At 43.1% G+C, this 16,567-nt stretch overlaps 1 protein-coding gene across 7 annotated transcripts in view; it reads right to left on the bottom strand.

Annotated features, from left to right (window-relative positions):
- Positions 1-514: 514 nt before the first annotated feature.
- Positions 515-16,567, bottom strand: part of LOC102198467 (probable E3 ubiquitin-protein ligase HERC1) — a 50,373-nt gene continuing 34,320 nt past the window's right edge. For 3 of the 7 annotated variants that reach the window (XM_005720345.1, XM_005720347.1, XM_005720346.1), the window contains exons 42-80: positions 15,717-15,886; positions 14,982-15,065; positions 14,071-14,257; positions 13,861-13,988; positions 13,527-13,735; positions 13,046-13,305; positions 12,875-12,927; positions 12,578-12,775; positions 11,881-12,046; positions 11,530-11,779; positions 10,837-11,065; positions 10,476-10,750; positions 9,857-9,984; positions 9,555-9,682; positions 8,981-9,208; positions 7,945-8,072; positions 7,509-7,708; positions 7,295-7,400; positions 7,039-7,170; positions 6,788-6,886; positions 6,474-6,647; positions 6,101-6,385; positions 5,932-5,997; positions 5,695-5,820; positions 5,464-5,602; positions 5,063-5,244; positions 4,677-4,832; positions 4,462-4,584; positions 4,272-4,374; positions 3,858-4,027; positions 3,630-3,768; positions 3,372-3,541; positions 3,087-3,256; positions 2,691-2,856; positions 2,516-2,592; positions 2,168-2,420; positions 1,857-2,009; positions 1,175-1,480; positions 515-1,069 (exon numbers count right to left, since the gene is read on the bottom strand). In XM_005720345.1, the coding sequence (XP_005720402.1) occupies positions 884-1,069; positions 1,175-1,480; positions 1,857-2,009; positions 2,168-2,420; positions 2,516-2,592; positions 2,691-2,856; positions 3,087-3,256; positions 3,372-3,541; positions 3,630-3,768; positions 3,858-4,027; positions 4,272-4,374; positions 4,462-4,584; positions 4,677-4,832; positions 5,063-5,244; positions 5,464-5,602; positions 5,695-5,820; positions 5,932-5,997; positions 6,101-6,385; positions 6,474-6,647; positions 6,788-6,886; positions 7,039-7,170; positions 7,295-7,400; positions 7,509-7,708; positions 7,945-8,072; positions 8,981-9,208; positions 9,555-9,682; positions 9,857-9,984; positions 10,476-10,750; positions 10,837-11,065; positions 11,530-11,779; positions 11,881-12,046; positions 12,578-12,775; positions 12,875-12,927; positions 13,046-13,305; positions 13,527-13,735; positions 13,861-13,988; positions 14,071-14,257; positions 14,982-15,065; positions 15,717-15,886 (6,502 nt within the window). In that variant the 3' untranslated portion in view covers positions 515-883. Of the gene's footprint in view, positions 1,070-1,174; positions 1,481-1,856; positions 2,010-2,167; positions 2,421-2,515; positions 2,593-2,690; positions 2,857-3,086; positions 3,257-3,371; positions 3,542-3,629; positions 3,769-3,857; positions 4,028-4,271; positions 4,375-4,461; positions 4,585-4,676; positions 4,847-5,062; positions 5,245-5,463; positions 5,603-5,694; positions 5,821-5,931; positions 5,998-6,100; positions 6,386-6,473; positions 6,648-6,787; positions 6,887-7,038; positions 7,171-7,294; positions 7,401-7,508; positions 7,709-7,944; positions 8,073-8,980; positions 9,209-9,554; positions 9,683-9,856; positions 9,985-10,475; positions 10,751-10,836; positions 11,066-11,529; positions 11,780-11,880; positions 12,047-12,577; positions 12,776-12,874; positions 12,928-13,045; positions 13,306-13,526; positions 13,736-13,860; positions 13,989-14,070; positions 14,258-14,981; positions 15,066-15,716; positions 15,887-16,343; positions 16,373-16,567 lie in introns of those variants that run through there. The other 4 variants (XM_005720349.1, XM_005720350.1, XM_005720348.1 and 1 more) reach the window with 4 other exon arrangements.

The raw sequence follows: 16,567 nt of genomic DNA, 5'->3' as shown, positions 1-16,567 counted from the left end.
CAACATATAGAAAGTACTGTTTAAAGATTTAAAATTTTATCTCACATTTGACCTCTGACCTTTTCTTCAACGTCAATAAATTGATCTGAAGCTCAAAGTGATAATATTCCCATATAGAGCTTTTTACAGGGAATATATGGGGATTCTAAATACCACTTTACTCTGGACCTCTGTTTTTCTCTTAAAGATCAAACTTTCAGAAAATGTCTTTTTATCTTTAAAACTATTTTTAAAATTCTATCGCAAATGGTATATGTCAATTCTACACATCACATTATATTTTGCATCTACATTTAACATTTGTACTGATCTCCAAACTTTTTAAAGTGCATTTAAAGACAAAGATAAACAAACATAAGACACTAAACCAAACCAGTGGTAACCAGTATAAACCAGTTTGTTTTCACTTAATTAATACATCATATGTGCATTTCAAAATCTGAATCTGTACATTTGATCTTTTGTTTTTTATTCCTACATTACTTCAACTTGAAAATGTTATTTAGACAACATATTCCTTATTTAAACACTCTTTATTTTACAGTTTTACTGATTACAGTATGTTTCAGAGGTCAATAAATTATTACACATTTTCGAACAACAGGCACCTTAACTCCTTAACTGTGGCTTATTCACGTAGATTTTTAAAAAAAATCTTACTGTTTTCCCTGTAGTAGTTTTGATTCAGAATAAGCACTGCAATAATTACAACATCTGTCACAGCTGGAAAAGAAACTCAAATCTACGCATATCTTTAAATTAACCAACATATAAACATCACAACCGTATAAGTCTGGTGAATAAAAATCTGTGTTCAGTGCATAATGTGCATGGCATCGGAGAAAAACATTCACCACCCCGTTGGAGTCTGGAGCTTTCTGCTTCAGTCCTCGGTGTCAGAGCTGTCTGCTGGGTCGGTGTTGTGAGTCAGCATGTAGTTGTCCATGTCAATGGAGGGGCAGTTGTGAAGGGAGTAACGCAGGCGCTCGGCGAGGATGGCCTGGCTCGTGTAAGGGGGCAGGCGAAGAAGGAAGAAACAGGTCTGAGCGGTTGGAAGTCCGTTGATGGGCTAAATATGAGCAGCAGAGAGAAAAAAAAAAAGCAAACCTTAATAATCTTACTCTTGGTATTTGTTCATGTAACCAGCTTCGTCACCTGGTTGTGATCTCCTTACCCTATCCACCTTGATGATCTGGAACTTCTGCGGGATATCAGTCAGGTTGGAGGGCAGCCTGGACCTGCCAGAGACGAAGCGTAGGAAAAGCACCCGCTCCTCATTCGTGAACTCCTCCAAGCTCTGCCAGAGCCAGCAAATGAGCTGGTGGCTCTCGGTGATATCGCGGTAACGCACCAGCTTCTTTAGCATCTCGACGGAGACTTCTGGCAGGCCGCAGACCAGCTGCTCGAGCTGCTGTGCCGTCAGCAGGGAGACGAGGGGCAACGGGATGATGGTAGACATGCCCTCTCTCACTGCTGCCACCTGGACATAACAGAACAAGCTCAGCTTTGATACTTCTGAGGGACGAGAACAACAAGAACAACAAACAGGGTGAGCAGCGAGCACTAATGGAAGCTGGCGGGCAGACCGGGGCACAAAAAATGAAGCAGAATTAAACTAAAATGAAACAAGCAAACACAAATAAACTGAACTGAAACAAAAATGTACTAAATAAATGAAATACAAAACTCTACTCAAAAGTTTTTGTAACATGAAACATTTACTCTTAACTATAGGCATAAAATAAGCGACCTGATCAGTATGATTGCAGGCTGCATGCTCAGATACATTTTTTTCATGTTAACACTTGACTACATTTTTGCCAGTCACAGCCAAATCATCCCACAACACTTCAAACCTGGGAGTCCATCTCATGCAGTCTGTATTCCAGAGCTCTCTCCACATATTCAGTCCGGTTGCCAAAGGTCAGAGAGATGTTTTGACCTCCGGGAACTACAGGTACCAGCCTTCCATCTGCACTGTGGGCCATGAATGAATCCAGTGGGATCATCTTCAGAGGGAGATAACACAGAGGAATAATAATGGGAATAAGGTGAAGGGTTGAGAAATAAAGGACTTGGAAAAAAACCACAAAGCTCAGGAGGAAGGCGTAAAGGAAACATTAATATTAATTCATTCTGCAATAACCCAGTTCACACAATATCTTACCACATGGAAATTGTCCTCAGTGATTTCACTGTTTTCGAGGTGAAGGATGCCTTGGAGGTTGCGGTAGGTGAGCAGGTCCACCTCCTCCAAGTCAGCTCCCCCGAGTGGCATCGAGCAAAGCTGCTTCCACACCCAAGGAGCCAGATGAAGGTCCAGAGGTTTCTTAGTGCGCATGGCCACTGCCATCAAGATACCCAAGAAGCGAAACTGGACCATGTGATCATCCGAGTGCGCCGCTGGATTAAGCAGGAACCTGTGAAGATACTCAGTTAGTACAAGAGGCTGTGTGTTCTGTTACACTTCTAAAACACTCAGAAATGTTTTTATTTTTTTATTTTAAATGTGCACCTGTCAGTGTTACTGCCCACATCTGCAAAGCTATTGGGAGTATGAATCAGAAGATCCACCACACCAGACTCCAGCTCCTGGTGTAAACACATTACCATTTATCAGTTAAAGTAAAGAACGTTCCAGCCTGCATTATTAGCAATCGCTGACGTTAATGTGCGGCTTTCATCCCCACCTGGCACATCTCGGTGATGGTATCATCAAACACTCCGCCAGCATCGTCAGCTCCCTCTCCTACCAGCTTGACCTTCCAGGCTCGTGACGGCAGCCGCAGCTCCAGAGGATTCAGGCTCACCACTTGTTTTGCGATCTGCACGAAGATGGGTTTGCTCGAACGCCCTCTGCAGAGGAGTAAGAGTGAGGGAATATGACGGTTTTAATGGGCACACAGAACAAGTAACAGGTCAAAACAACAAAGGTGCCAAACAAAAGCCCTGAAATTCCATTATTAATCCTGGCCGGCCAATTGGAAACACAGCAAGCTGTTCTGGCCAAGTCCTGTTTTTCCACCAGCTGGCTCCTGAAGACATTCACATGCTGCCAACACGCTGAATGTCATGGTCATTCTTACCTTGTGGAAAGCCGTTTTACAGTGATCTGAGGCCCATATGTTTTGCCCTGGGTCATTGTTCTGCCAATCGAGCGCACAAGAGGCAGAGTGTTGACCTTGGGTGATAGAAGGCCTCTGAGCTCCCCTCGTATAATGGCTGTTGTTCCTGAATTATAGCGCGAAGTGGACACCTGCATATAAGGATGGAAGGGACAATAAAAAGGAACAGATGCACAATTATTGCCAGGAAGTATTTATTACTCTTTTAACACATTAAAAAAGAGCAAAAAAGGGGATTACAGGTACCGGATTTTTGGTGTCCAGGTTGAGCAGCCTCCAGGATTTGTACATGAGATCAGAAAAGTGGTAGAGTACCCTGAGGCGCATGCTGAGAACATCAGGGCTACAGTCTTTCAGAGTGGTGTACTGGGGAGGGACTGACTGTGGAAAGCCTAACTGGAAATTTCCAGAGCCACCTGGAGATAAAAGTAAAACATGCAGTACCAGGTGTGTTTCCATTCATCCATCATAGTGTGTGCAATGTAACGCCGTATGTGTGTGTACCTGAGTTCTTCATCGAGGTAGAGGGGGTGGTCCACGCCGAACTGTGGCAGCGGCCAGCAGAGATCTGCCTGATGTTTTTACCCTGGAGGGCTGCGACAAGCGTGGGCTCTTTCACTGAGTTGGCGTGCCCGAGGCCAAGCTGGAACACATGCATTAAAACACAACATGGCAAGATGTTAAAATCTGCAATGTAAGCACAGCCTGTCATTTTCAGAGCACGCCGATTACCTGTCCATTGCTGTTGCAGCCCCAGGCATAGACGTCTCCAGTGGAGGACATGGCGAGCACATGGTCAGAGCCCACAGCAATGTCTTCTATAAACAGTCCTTCCAGGGACGGCACCACCTGGGGGCAGGATTTGTTCTTCAGCATGGAGTCCGGCAGGCCAATCGCACGCTCTGAAAAAAGTAATGCAATTTTTTTTTGTAAGTTTTAGTTTCCTTGGTAGCAGGAAGTTTAAATTTTTTTTGATGTACGCTCAATCATTCAGGTAAGGGAGCATTTTCAGTCTCCCACTGAAAACATCCAGATGCACAGAATCAACTTTTGGGGATTTAGGGAAGCTTGCAAACAATATTTCAACCAATAATGCAAACACTGTTGGGTTTACATAACATGTTTGAATTTGACAGTAAAATGTACCTTGACCAAATGTGTAGACATGTCCATCACAGGCCAAGGCCACAGAGAACTGAGTTCCACAACAGACCTTCTTAATTCTCTTATTGCAAAGTTGCTCAACTTTCTACAAACAGGAAAAAAAATAACACAAACATAAACTTTTTGTCCTTCCAGGATTCCTAAAAGTGAATCTTTGGTAGCGCTGACCTACCTGAGGGTAGTATTTTGCTGTGGAAGAACCAGTTCCCAATTTACCATGATCTCCATCTCCAAATGCCCACACAACCATGCCATCAAGAGACACCACCAAAGTGTGACTGAGACCACATGACACCTGAGAAATGTAACCAAAGTTTGATTTTTTTCAGTATAAAAATTGACATTTAAAGTCTTTTACATTCAAAGCCAATGCTGTCCATGATTTACCTGTCCAACATGATATCCCTCTAGTGCAGCCACCCTTTCAGGTAGCATTTTGTTAGATGTCGACCTTTGACCCAGACGGCCAGATTCACCACTACCGAAGGTGAACAACTTCCCATCTGCTGTAACCACAGCAGAATGCTTGAAGCCACAAGCGAGCTAATAAAGCAAAGCTGTGTTTAATTCATCTATGTCAACAAATATTTGTGTTTAAATTCACTCAGTCAGTGAACTTTGAAAATATTCATTTTTTTAAAGCTACAAAGTAAGAAGCACTGCAATCAAACAGTGGCTGCATTTAATAAAATACAATAAACTCATGATTAGCTTTATTGAAAAAAACATTAAAATATCACATGACAAGTTTGGTGCAAAGACTTCCTCGATACCTGAACGACCTCTTCTCCTTGCAACGCCTCTATCTGTTTGGGTCTCCTCTGTCTTTCACTGCTGCCATGACCCAGTTTTCCAAAATCTCCGTCTCCCCAGCTGAATACCTCCCCAGTCTCAGTCAGGGCCATCGAGTGTCCGTCTGACCCACAAGATGTTGCCAGCTGTGTCACCACGTACCCTGCCCACAGACAAGTATAAATTAGACTGATACAAATTAGAGGAAATTAACAGTTAAGCCTAATTACAAGCGAATACATCCAACCCCAGTACTACAAGGAAACTAGTTTTCCTTCCAATCTCTTGAGGACAAAAAACCCCCAACAAAAAAACAAAACACTGAGAGATTCAAAAGCAGACCAGCGCCGACTGGTTCTTACCCCCTTTGGGAATACTTTACCTTGAAAAACAGAGATAATAGTTGGAACATAGAGATCATCAGAATTCCCTTGGCCCAGTCTGCCATATTGTCCTTCTCCTACAGCCAGTACAGTCCCATTGGACTGGAGCAGAAAGGTACAGTTCTGACCACACACAACCTGAAAGACAGTTGAATCGCCCAAAAAAGTGAAGTAGCATTATAAAAGAGCAGCAATCAGGAACAAAGACTGCACCCTGAGTGAAACAGTACCTGCTGTGTCTGTAACAGAGAGGGTGCCAGTGTAGGCATCATAAGATTGGTTCCCATTCCAGCCAGCTGCCCGAAACGTCCATTGCCCCACAGATACACCTCAGTCTTTCCCCCATGTTGCCAATCCTTAGAGACACAGGAGGGCACACAACACTTTCAGTCAATCGAACAGCCTAATGTTTGTCTTTTTCGTTTCCTTCACACCTGAATTGTTTTTAAGAATGGCACAACTATTACCTCCGGTCTACTGGTGGCCCACGACATCAGCTGCTCATCCATCCTGAAACTCCACTTGCTATTGTCCTAAAGGACAAAGGAGAGCATAAAGTTGCAAGAAGTCAATACAAGAGAGACTATAATATAATAGAGACAAAGCAACAGCATCAAACAGAATGTCCCTGCTCACCAGTGCCTTGGCAATTTTATTGTCCTGCACATCCTGAAATGCTGAAACAATGAAGGGTTCAGGGAAGGCAGTGCCACTGGCTATAGCCTCAGCGCTGCGCACTGTGGTGGCGTAAGTGACTAGCCAGGTCCACTCTGGAGGGCAGGAGTGAGCATCGGGGTAAGTGTGGTGTGGCGGATGTGGGTAACAGCACAGGTGTTTCTCCAAGTACAACCCAACTGTCAAGGAGGCCAGGCTCTGCAAGAAGGCACTGTGGACGAGCTGGTCGCCAGCTCCCACATGGGTCTGCAGAGAAGACATTCGAAGTCATGTCTCAGTTGCAGAACATGAAACAGCTCCAATATAGCTTCAACATGCAGTTTAAATAAATTACCCGCTCATAGTTGTACTGCTGCTGCAGCAGCAGGGGCAGCCTCTCCAGAAAGACAGCCAAACAAGGTGCCCGATTTAGACCCGAAACGTTTTGGCTTCTGAGGACCATACGACAGGAAGCTAGCACGTGATTTTGGTTGATCCAGTCAGGGGTGCAGCAGATCAACAAAACATCCTGGGAAATGACAGAACAGATATTTTTACCCAAGCAGCACTGAGGGAATTAAAATGATTATAGATGTTAATGTTATTATAAATATAGAAATAAATGAGATATACTAGCCACACATTAGGGCTTTGAGGGATTCATATTACCTTTGACCTTCCAAAACAGGCAGCAACCCCCATGTTTGGTATCCACGTAGTGCTGACAGCTGAACCCAAACCGGTAACAGTTTGTAGCACCGAACCATCCTGTAACAAGCAGAAAGAAACACATGGATTACAATTTTGCAGTGAATCACGGCAAGCAGTTCCTTCGTTACCACACAAAGCAGATGGACTTAATAATTAGGGATGTTGGCACTAATTTAAGGGGCAAACAGAAATAATCTTTTTTTTCTGACCTGTAAGGACCAGATGTTGAGTAGACCCCCTATCCCGCCAGACACAAGAGCTAATCCACTGGAACAAAATGAAAGGGACTTCACAGCCATAATGTGTCCATGAAGTACAAATGCACACTTTGCACTATCCTGCTGTAAAGAGAAGAAGAAAGATGATTTCATAAGATAAAATTGGTTACACAAACAGGTGACTTTATGAAAGCAACGAAATAAAATTAACAGCACCAAAGAGCTTTAGCAGCAGATCCAAACTCACCTTGGTCTCAGTGTCTCTCTCCTGGCTGTTCAACATGCTGGGCAACGATACAACAGTGCCCCCCTGTGGTAGTGTCCAGACATACACAGAGCCATTCTGACAACCTCTGTCGAACCACAGAGAAGAAAGACAGAAATCAATGATCAGCATGAAACCTACATGAATTTTTCTTCTTCTTCTTCTTTAAAATGTTACAAAACTGTATTAAACATACGCGGCCAGCATTAGTCTGGGATCAGGTGCTCTTCCAGGGAGTGGACACCATTCGGCAATGTTAACAGTACTGGTGTGGAAGAGATTGTGGAGGGTCACCCAGGAGCTCCCAGAGCGTCCCAGTACCTTTACTACCTCTGACCTCCCCAAACAGAGCAGCAAGTGTCCTGTGGGGTCCCACTTTAAGGAGCACACGCTGTCCTATATCGTAAAGAGCAGGGCAGATGAGCAGTCAGTAAGCATCTCATGTTAGGAAAGTGAAATCATGTGGCACAGCAAAAGAGAAAAAACATGACAGATGATTTAAAAAAAAAAAAAAGATTTTATATTTTTTTAAAAGAGAACCCCCCCCCCCATAAAACTGTCACAATATCGAGACCAAATTTTCTGCAGTGCTCACTAATACATCGCAGTTAGAGTGAGTGTGGATGGCAAACCTGGAAGAGAGACAGCACTACAGGCTGCTCGTTCTCATAAGTTTCTGTTGTGGACAACAGGATCTTCCCACTGGGATAGCCCGCTGCAAACGCTTTGTCCTCACTGTGCCAGGCTACACACTGGGGAGCTAGAAGACATATGAGGTTATTGCACGTCTCTGCATGATGAGAGTTTACTAAGAATATTTGATAGATATCACTCTTAAGTCTGTAAGTCTTCATAATTTATATTTGTGAATTTAGAGCAAGCAGGCAGTTAGCAATCAATCAATCAATCAATCAAAGCTTTATTCGTCACATGCAGGTTGCCCTGCAGTGAAATGGGACCCCCCCCCCCGGCCTTTCCCCTTTTGGCCCAAAAAAAAGCACATAAATGTCCACAGCACAACATTGTGAAGACATGACAAGTGGTGGGGTGGGTGGGGGGTGAGGAGTAATCCGAAGAAACACAGCAGCCACCCTGCACAGCGCTATCATTCCAGCGCGGCACACAGACCCGCCGTGTTCCCTCGCCGGAAACAAGCATTGAAGGCGTTGGAAAGGGAGGGGGGATGAGTGAGTGCATGGGACGGGAAGAATAGTCATCACCAAAACAACTCCCTGATAACGACTGTGATAACTCCCTGATAACATCACACAGTCGTTATCAGGGAGTTGTTTTGGTGGGCTCCAGCCTTGGGCCTAGCAGCTGGCGCCGTGGTGTCCAAATGTTGAATATTGTTGATTTCTCCTTTGTGAGCAGCTCGAATTTAGCACTCTCTTTTAGGTTTTAGAGAACGACAGTGAGAGACTGTTCCAGGGAAAGTAAATGCACACAAGACAAGACAAGGACATAGAGGCTAAGCAGGGAAGATAAGGGTGAGGAGGAGAGGAGAAAAGTGCGACCGCCTTCGCTGAGAGCTCAAGAGAAAGCATAGCATTAAAGCAGGAACAGGTTAGCTGTGTCTCAGATTCAACACCTGTTAATATATTGATTCAATTTTGGTCACCAGCTTTGTTTTTAAGCAGCAACAGTTGCGTGTAAGACTCTCCTTACCCTCGTTCCTGTGGCAGGCAGTGAGTTCAGTGCTCCTCACAAGCAGGTCTGTTTCCTGCATTGTGACCTGCAGCCAGCACAGTGAGCCATCCAGCCGTCCCACCAACAGGCTCTCAGCGGGTCTATTCTTACAGGCTGCAGACTGGTCAAGCACCCACAAACTGAAGGCCTGAGCCCAGCAAAGAGCAGTGACCCGAGAACCCTGGTTCTCCACGTGACAGAGCGATCCTTAAAAGCAGCAGAAACACAGTCACATGGGCTAAAGTCTGTGTTTTTGTTTGACAGGTCACAGAATAATGTGCCTTGGTATTGTCAGTCGTGTCATATTCATCTGCAGAAAGTGAGAATTTTCTCTACATTTTCTCTATTAATTTAATTCTTAATTTTTTTTATTTTTTATTATTATGATATAGTTATTTTATCCTTTTAATTTTAATATAAAATGCACAGTACTGAAAGAAAGAGTTCTTCATTAATCTGACATTATTACAGAACATAAATATAAATTTTACGTTTTTATTATTAGCTGCAAATAACTGTAAAATCTGAAAAACAAAAGACTTGTAGGAACTACCTCTAATGTTCATGATGTTGATGTGTTTGTTCTCGGGGGCAGCCAAAAAGTTCCCCCCTGTACTCCAGTACACAGGAGACATGAGATGACATCTGCCAGCCCTCTCACTGCTTGATCGGTCTGTCTTACTGCAAGTATCAACGGGAAAAAGGACACGTTACAGCAACACCAGTCCATTCAGTATAATTAAAACTTTATGAGCAAGTATATTAGACTTTGAAATGTAAATTAAGGCTTTGTTAGATTTGGTAGTTAAAATGAGAAATCTGTGTATAAAATGCAAAACTACAAAAAAGTATAACCTGGTAATACAGGAGAAGGTGGTCTGTAGCTCCACGGTGTTGTGGCTGATGCTCCATAGCTGTACCACTTTGTCCTGAGAACATGTAGCCAACAAACTCTGCTCACTGCTCCAGGAACAGCTGGCCACCTAAACAGAAGAGAAACAGTGTAAATGTACTTTTAATTTACATCCACTCATCCATCTATCTTCTTAACTGCTTATCTAATTCAGGGCCACAAGAGGATCGACTATCCCTGCTATCACAGGGCGAGAGGCAGGTTCATCACAGGGCTAACACACAGAGACAGAATTACTAATCAACCACTGAGCATGTCTTTGATGTGGGTACCTGGAAGTGAACCCACACAGGCAGAGGGAGAACACGCAAACTCCTTTTACTATATACTTCACATTTACCTGGGAAATGCAAGATCCCAAGCAGTGTAAGGTATTATAAAGTCATAGTTACAGCTGTGAGTGTAATCATTTATACTCTAAGTGGTGGTTGTTGTTTTTTTTAGCAACAGGCCTATGGTAATAGAGAAGATTAAAACTCAATCTTTCCAGCAAAACAAACCACAAAACACATCTTACACAACACACAAAAACAACAAAAAAAGGATGCACATATGACTCACCTTGTTATAATGTCCTTCCAGTCTCTTAAGGGGGCATTTCCGCAGGTCACCAGCCAAGTCGCTGTATGTTTGAGGTCGATGAGAACTGCCCCTTCCCGTGGCAGCCAAAGCCTGCACCAGCTGTTGTGCTGCCCACTGGCGGTGTTTACTGGTTAGCCGAGCAGAGAGGACACATGCTGCCAATGCATTTGCCAGCTCCAGAGGGCCAACTTTGGCACTGAGGTGTGGCAAAGAGGAGGGAGTCAAAGAGGAAGAGCCCCCCTGGTTTCCTGCATCTGAGCCAGAGGAGAGCTATTTTAGTAACAGTGCATTAAATCATTACACGCGGTGCATCCAGTACAACAAACAGGCTCTCTCTCACCATTAGTCTCGTGTTCAGCTTTGTCTGGGGTGTAACAGTGATGGCTCTTTTCAGTGAGCAGGGACACCAGACTTTGTGTGACCAGGAACGTTGGCGGCGTCTGGTCATGATAGTCCCTCTGCTGCTGGGCTCCCGGGTTTGCAGCTGTTAAGCTGGCATTCAGGCATGCTCTTTGCTGTGGGTCACTGATGGCTCCAATATTAACCCCTGTAGCTGCTGCCATCAGGTCCTAACAGAAATAACGTTAAACATACGTTCACGTTTTTAGAATTACTTGAAGTTCAGGCAAACCATATTAATAAACAAATATTGTTTTGATGTTTGTGTTCAGTCAAACAAGAGTAAAGTGTTGTAGTTATGAAATAAAAAATTAGGATTAAGTTTATTAGCATTTGTATTTGTTTGCCGTTTTCCGGTGACTCATGCAAAATACTGGGACACTAATTTTTTACTTTTCTCGTATAACTTGAGTTATCTTTATCTATAGACCACACTCCGCTAGATCATCAATAAAGATTTAAAGAGGACATCCTGTCCATGGAGGCTATAATTACTTAAACCTTCTACACACCAAAATTGCACATAAGACTCAACTGAACCTGATTTTAAACAAGATCACATGACTTTATCAAGCTTTTAGAACTCAGAAACCTGAATTATCTATAATCAGCAGACTGACAGGAGAAAACTAACCTGAGTGCATATCTCCACCAGCTCTCTGTAAGCAGTAGGACTGTGGGACACCACGCTGCCAATGGCTGAGGTAAGAAAAGTGAGGCAGGTGGAGTTGCTGCCATCTGTCGCCAGCCCTCTCATACTGGACCGACCGTCCACCCAGGTGTGAGCCCTGCCACCTGCCGCTAAAGTCATCAAACGCACCAGAATACGGATGTCTGCCAGACCCAAGGACTCAAGTCCATTAGACTGGCTACTCACTGATGCACTGAAGATGACAATAGGAAAGGACTCATGAAACCACTCAGCAAAAGAATAAATTTTAAAAAAGAATACAGAAAATGTTGTTGATTTTATAATCATACTAACCTTGAGGCAGTCTGGGACAGCGCTCTCATCACGATGCTGTAAGCAAGCAGAATCTGGGCTGTGGATGTGACTCTCCTTAATGCTTTCAGTCTATCATGAGAGTCCCTCAGTGATACTGCCTGCTGTCCGAGGCTCAAAGAGGTCTTCTGCTCGACAAGGGCATTCCCTATTGGGAAGAAATACGTAAAAACATCTTAATTAAAAGAAAAAACATGATTTTGAATGGAACGGTAAAACCTAAGAACACTTATGTAGTGTGGGTGTGCAAGATATTCACAATCCTAGATCCAAACAGACAGCTGGAAGTACTGTTTGTGTTTCAGATGTCGCGCTATGATAAGTGAGCGATGAATCACCACCCAGCAGTGAATAAAACTAGGTTTTGATCCTGGGGTCTTGCTGCCAACATGCACAGAAGGAATGTGGGCGTGTGTTACAAGTCGAAAAACTTAGCAAACCATTCACCAAAATATAAAAAAAAACAGTGGACAGTAAGCTTCTGAGTCTTTATGGCTTGATTCTTTGTGAATGCCTGGCAGTTTATGTATAAGTCTGCAGACACATTTTTGTTTTTTATCATTTTGTTTTTCAGTTCTGTACCTGTTAAAAGACATCATTTTATGCATCAAGGTTCTGTAATTCTGTTTTAACTTACAGCACTTGGTTTTTTGTATAACAAAACAAAATGAAATAATACCTTTGGGAACAGGTGCTCTTGAAGGACAAGCTGAACTGTAAACTAGCGCTCCAAGTGGATCTGGCTCTGTAAAGGCAATGGGGTCTGGTACCAACTTCTTCTCAGTCAAACCGAGTGGTCTGAGCAGGAGCCCAAAATCTTCCAGTCCTGTCAGTTTCTCTGTGTCATACTCATCTTGGTGGCTCATCTCCCAGTCATCTACAAAAGCAGAAGGACCATTCATATTGTATATTCATTATAAAGTCAAAGATAATTGTTCTGTTGTACCTCACGTTAGATAAAAAATACCTTCCATACCATCAGATGTGCTGTCCATCTGGCCAATTAAATCTGATGTCAGGCCTTTAATCCTAAAGCAAAAAGTAGGACACAACAATGATGAAAAGTGAGAAAAAGAGTGAATCCAAAATACATGTGGAGCATGTTCCATGAGTCTACCATTTCCCATCTGTACATTATCTCCTGTACCTTTCATATTTGGAGTTTGGATTGCTTGCATTTGCAGCCAGGTACTTTTCCCTGCAGGTGCTGCAGAGGAGGTAGAAGGGGAAGTTGGAGCCACATTCCCCTTTGAACCAAACATCCACGTAGGCCCCAGTGCTGTCATAGCCCTTACGTGCAGCACTCTGCCCACAGCCTGGGTGTCGTCGCTTTATGTGATTGTTAAACTGCAAGGTGAGGGTGTTGCACAGCTCACATTTAACCATCTGACTGTGTTCCTCTCCAGCCTAAAATGGGCATAGTAAAATGCATGTAAGGACAGTAAGAGAAGAGCCTAAAAAGTTATGCATGTGGACTTGGACTGTCAAAAAGCATTAAAGTCAAATCTTTGTTTAACTGGACTAACTTTGCATATCAATTCAGTCACTTATATTTATTAAAGTCTTTAAAGAGACTGAGATAGATTAAAATGATATTTTTTCATGCACATTAAGTGCTTATGTGTCACCTCCACTATCTGCAATGTGTCTCTCTCCAAGCTGAAGAATGAAGGGGTGAGGAGGTCCTCGTAACTTTCTTCATGGTATGGATCATCCATGTAGCCAAGCTCTGACTCTTCCTCAGCAGAGTAAGGGTGAAACTCTACCTGCTCCGGCCAATCACTGACAGCTGTGTGCTGTTGATACAACTGGGGGAGGGGGCTGGGTGATGGCAAGTCTGAAAATAAAAAGTTTTGTTGGAATTGAAAATACAATAGATTAAAAGGAACTGTTGTCCGCAGCTGATCTTTGAACATAGTTTAAATGTTTTGCATTTCATTTTGATTTTCCTCTGTGTCTGACCTGCCCTTCGGAACGAGGTCCTCTGAGTGGGGCCTGAGCGTCGCCGCCGGGCCGGAGGAGGTCTGTTCCTAGTGAGGTGGACATCCAAGAAGTTCTCCCTTTCAATCCAGTCGAGCCCGGGCAACAGGCTGTAAATGAAATAACTGAGGCTGTCAGTGTACTCATTAAATGTACTGAATGTACTGAGTGTATGTTCATTGGATCCCTCACCTTTCAGTGGTGTGACTGGTGGGGCGCTCGGGGCACTGAACTGTCTCTGGCCCATCTGGGGACGGAGTCTCAGGAGCCCCCTCTGGTCTTGGTGACTCAGCTACTTGCTGCTCCTCAGTCAGAGGGTGCTCTAGCATCCAGCTGGCCAACACCTCAATGGTTTGTGAGTCCAAGTCACCTGCTACATCTGGGGGAACCACAGGGAAGTTGAACTGTCAGTTCAAAAGGAAAAGATGCATCGCAGAGTGCTGCATTGCTAATTCATGTCAGATATCACCATGCGACCACTACTGTTTATAGTCTGAGATCACCAGGCACATCTGACACACGCAGGTGTGACAAGAGAGTGAAATCTGTGATATAAAGGGTGAAGGTCTAAAATTTAGATGAAAAAAAAAGGTGGTGCCAAAAATGTGACAATATTCGCATACTTTAAGTTGCTTACATGCTCATAATGTATGTGTACCATATGAGAACAAAATATTGTGAATTGGTCCATTTTTATGAAAGCAAATCTTCTGTGAAGATGAGATTTTTATGAAATACTGCAAATTAAAGAAAGTGAACTGTGCAAAAACTTTTCCACAAGTGGTGAAGAGAATCTTAAACCGATCAGTAAATTGTAATGCTAAGGTGGGGAGCCACTGAGGTGTGGATTGTTCACCAAAACCCAGTTGAAAAACTGGAAAGTCTCAGTTGATGTCCACCAATGAACAGCAACACGAAAATCCCAAAACTAGAAAACTGAACTTCTTATCAAAGAAAAAAGAATTTTCTCAATCAAAACGACAGTTATCCTATTTTAGATACTACAGGAAGGTTGAAACATGCAGTAAAAGGACAGATATTAAGAAGATAAAGCACATGAAGCAAAAATGTTGTGGCATCAGACACACTACACAAAGCAGTACCTGCTGCCTCCATGGCCCAGTAGATATGTCTCATAGAGAATCCCATTTCTAGCAACCGACTGGTGACAAACATTTGTGTCCGTTCTGGTGATTGAGGAGATAAGAAAAAGTGCACAAAAGAACAGAAAACAAAAACAAGCCCACAGCTCCATTTCGGGAAGTATATGTGTAATTTAGCAATTGTTTTTATTTGTTTATGCTGCCTCTTACAAGTTTAGATTATGAAAGGCCTCCTCATCTTATGTAAAGAACTCCACTTTCTTGCAGGTTTGTAGATAATAAATGATTAAAGTTGCAAGTCAACTAGCCCTTTAATCCAACTCTATCCCATGATATGAAACACAGAGGAGACCTTTAGTCTAAAGGACCTAGCTCAGAATGCCACCAACATAAATGACAATGAAAAACAAAGGTGCCATTCAAGCATGTGAGTGCATGCATTTGATAGTATTAATATCTGACTAACAGCAGAGCAAAACACATGCTGTTTTGAGCAGCAAGTCTGCTGTGACCAAAGGCTAAACATTTATAACCATGCATAAGACAGACGATTCCAACTCAGTTACTACTGATCTACTGTGTTCCTTTGAATAAACCTCTGAGACACTAAGACATTTTCTTTTACACACTCCATTATTGATCAGAATCCTTAAAATGTGATCTTTTTCTTAAATTAGATGACTTTTTTTCTCGTGGGTTTTTTCTCCCCACCATTGTCTTTGTGCTCATTCTTACCCAGGCTGCTTCTGGCCTGTGTGCTGCAGGGACCGGGTTCCATGAAGCTAGTCTGCTGTTCTGTGAAGGCATCACAAGAAGCAGAGCTGGCAAGGCTGAAGCAAGGGTGCAACACAGGGGGAGTGCTAACCAGTCCCGTAAGCGTAGGGAACCGAGTTAGCACCATGTGCCTAGAGGAAGTGAGGATACAGCATGTACAGTAATGACAAAGCAGAAGCAGCGCTGCACCAGTAGGGTTACATTTTCAATAGACATTTAACATATTAAGTAAATGAAAGGATCAGTTGAGCTTTATTCATTCTGATTCACTGCTATATATATGAAAGTCACAGTAAAACTAATTATGTATTCATCTATATTAACCTATATCATTCTGAAGTCTTTGGTCAAAATCTTCTCCTTCTTCTTGTTAAAACAAGCAGAAGTGAGGGCTTTAAATGTTATCTGCAGTTTTAACACATGTGACTAGAGCTGTGTTTCTGTTTGCTTCTTGAAAGCAGACGTAACACTGACACTACGGTCAGCTGGTTGAGTTAGAAGAAGAACAAGCAGGCAGAGCTGCAGCCTTGGTTAAAGAGAGTGCAGGCAAAATCTCTCACTCAGTTTTCCATATACATCCTAACTCACCCATTCCCTGGACTTCAGAATAGCTGTTGCTGCCAAAAGACACAGGTCTGCAGCAATCAGCAACAACATGAGGACTGACAATAAGACTAATTATTGTGATATTTGTCAGAGAAGTTACCAGACCTGGTGTTTCATGTGGATTACACAATCACTTTAAATCAAGTTAAAATTAGGGATGGGTACCGGTATCCGGTGCCATTATGGCACCAGTTCTGACATAAACG

The sequence above is a fragment of the Pundamilia nyererei genome, unplaced genomic scaffold, assembly GCF_000239375.1.
Source record: "Pundamilia nyererei isolate P.nyererei 1_Seehausen unplaced genomic scaffold, PunNye1.0 scaffold00002, whole genome shotgun sequence".
NCBI classification, from domain to species: Eukaryota; Metazoa; Chordata; class Actinopteri; order Cichliformes; family Cichlidae; genus Pundamilia; species Pundamilia nyererei.
Note: the sequence above shows the minus strand (reverse complement) of the source record. Positions and strands in the feature narration are given on the sequence as shown.